Raw genomic sequence first — 593 nt, 5'->3', positions numbered from 1 at the left:
GCGTAGCTTCACCCTCAGCTTCCCCGTGACTCGAACTCCCCTTCTGCCCACGGCGGAAATGAACCGCTTGCGTTTAGTGGTCGCACGGTGGGTGCTGGAGAGCGGGTGCCCCCAAAACGTGACAGCCTCGGGTGGTTTCTTAAGCCCCTTGGGGACCCCCCAGAGCACATTCTTGCCACCGTGCAGAGGAGGAGACACAGGCTGTCCCACTCTGGCCAGGATGTTCCTTCCCCTGTTGTTACACTTCAGATTATTTTTTCTTTATTCGTATAAATGAAGCGTTATTGCTGCTAGAACCTGTCCTAATGCTGTACTTCTGAAAGGACCTTCTTCTCTCTCTTACTTGGTAGATCTCCGAAGCTGGGAAGGACTCCCTGCCTTCTTGGTTACACTGGAACGCGGAGAGCAGCTCCCTGGAAGGGCTGCCCCTTGACACGGACAAGGGCGTCCACTACATCTCGGTGACCACGCTGCAGCCCTTTCCCAACGGGAGCTACGTGCCGCAGACCGCAAACGTCTTCTCTGTCGAGGTCCACCAAGAAGACCACAGCGAGCCTCAGTCGGTGCGAGCGGCCGTCCAAGACACGGGTGAC

At 57.0% G+C, this 593-nt stretch overlaps 1 protein-coding gene across 1 annotated transcript in view; it reads left to right on the top strand.

Annotated features, from left to right (window-relative positions):
- Window positions 1–350: 350 nt before the first annotated feature.
- Window positions 351–593, top strand: part of LOC104511677 (dystroglycan-like) — a gene marked incomplete at both ends in the record, with an annotated part of 2,294 nt that continues 2,051 nt past the window's right edge. Inside the window, 1 exon segment of the mRNA XM_010154392.1 lies at window positions 351–591. Coding sequence (XP_010152694.1) covers window positions 351–591 — 241 coding nt within the window.

This window comes from Eurypyga helias, unplaced genomic scaffold, assembly GCF_000690775.1.
Source record: "Eurypyga helias isolate BGI_N326 unplaced genomic scaffold, ASM69077v1 scaffold12256, whole genome shotgun sequence".
Classification (NCBI taxonomy): Eukaryota; Metazoa; Chordata; class Aves; order Eurypygiformes; family Eurypygidae; genus Eurypyga; species Eurypyga helias.
The sequence above is the reverse complement of the archived record's forward strand: the minus strand, read 5'-3'. Positions and strand labels throughout refer to the sequence as shown.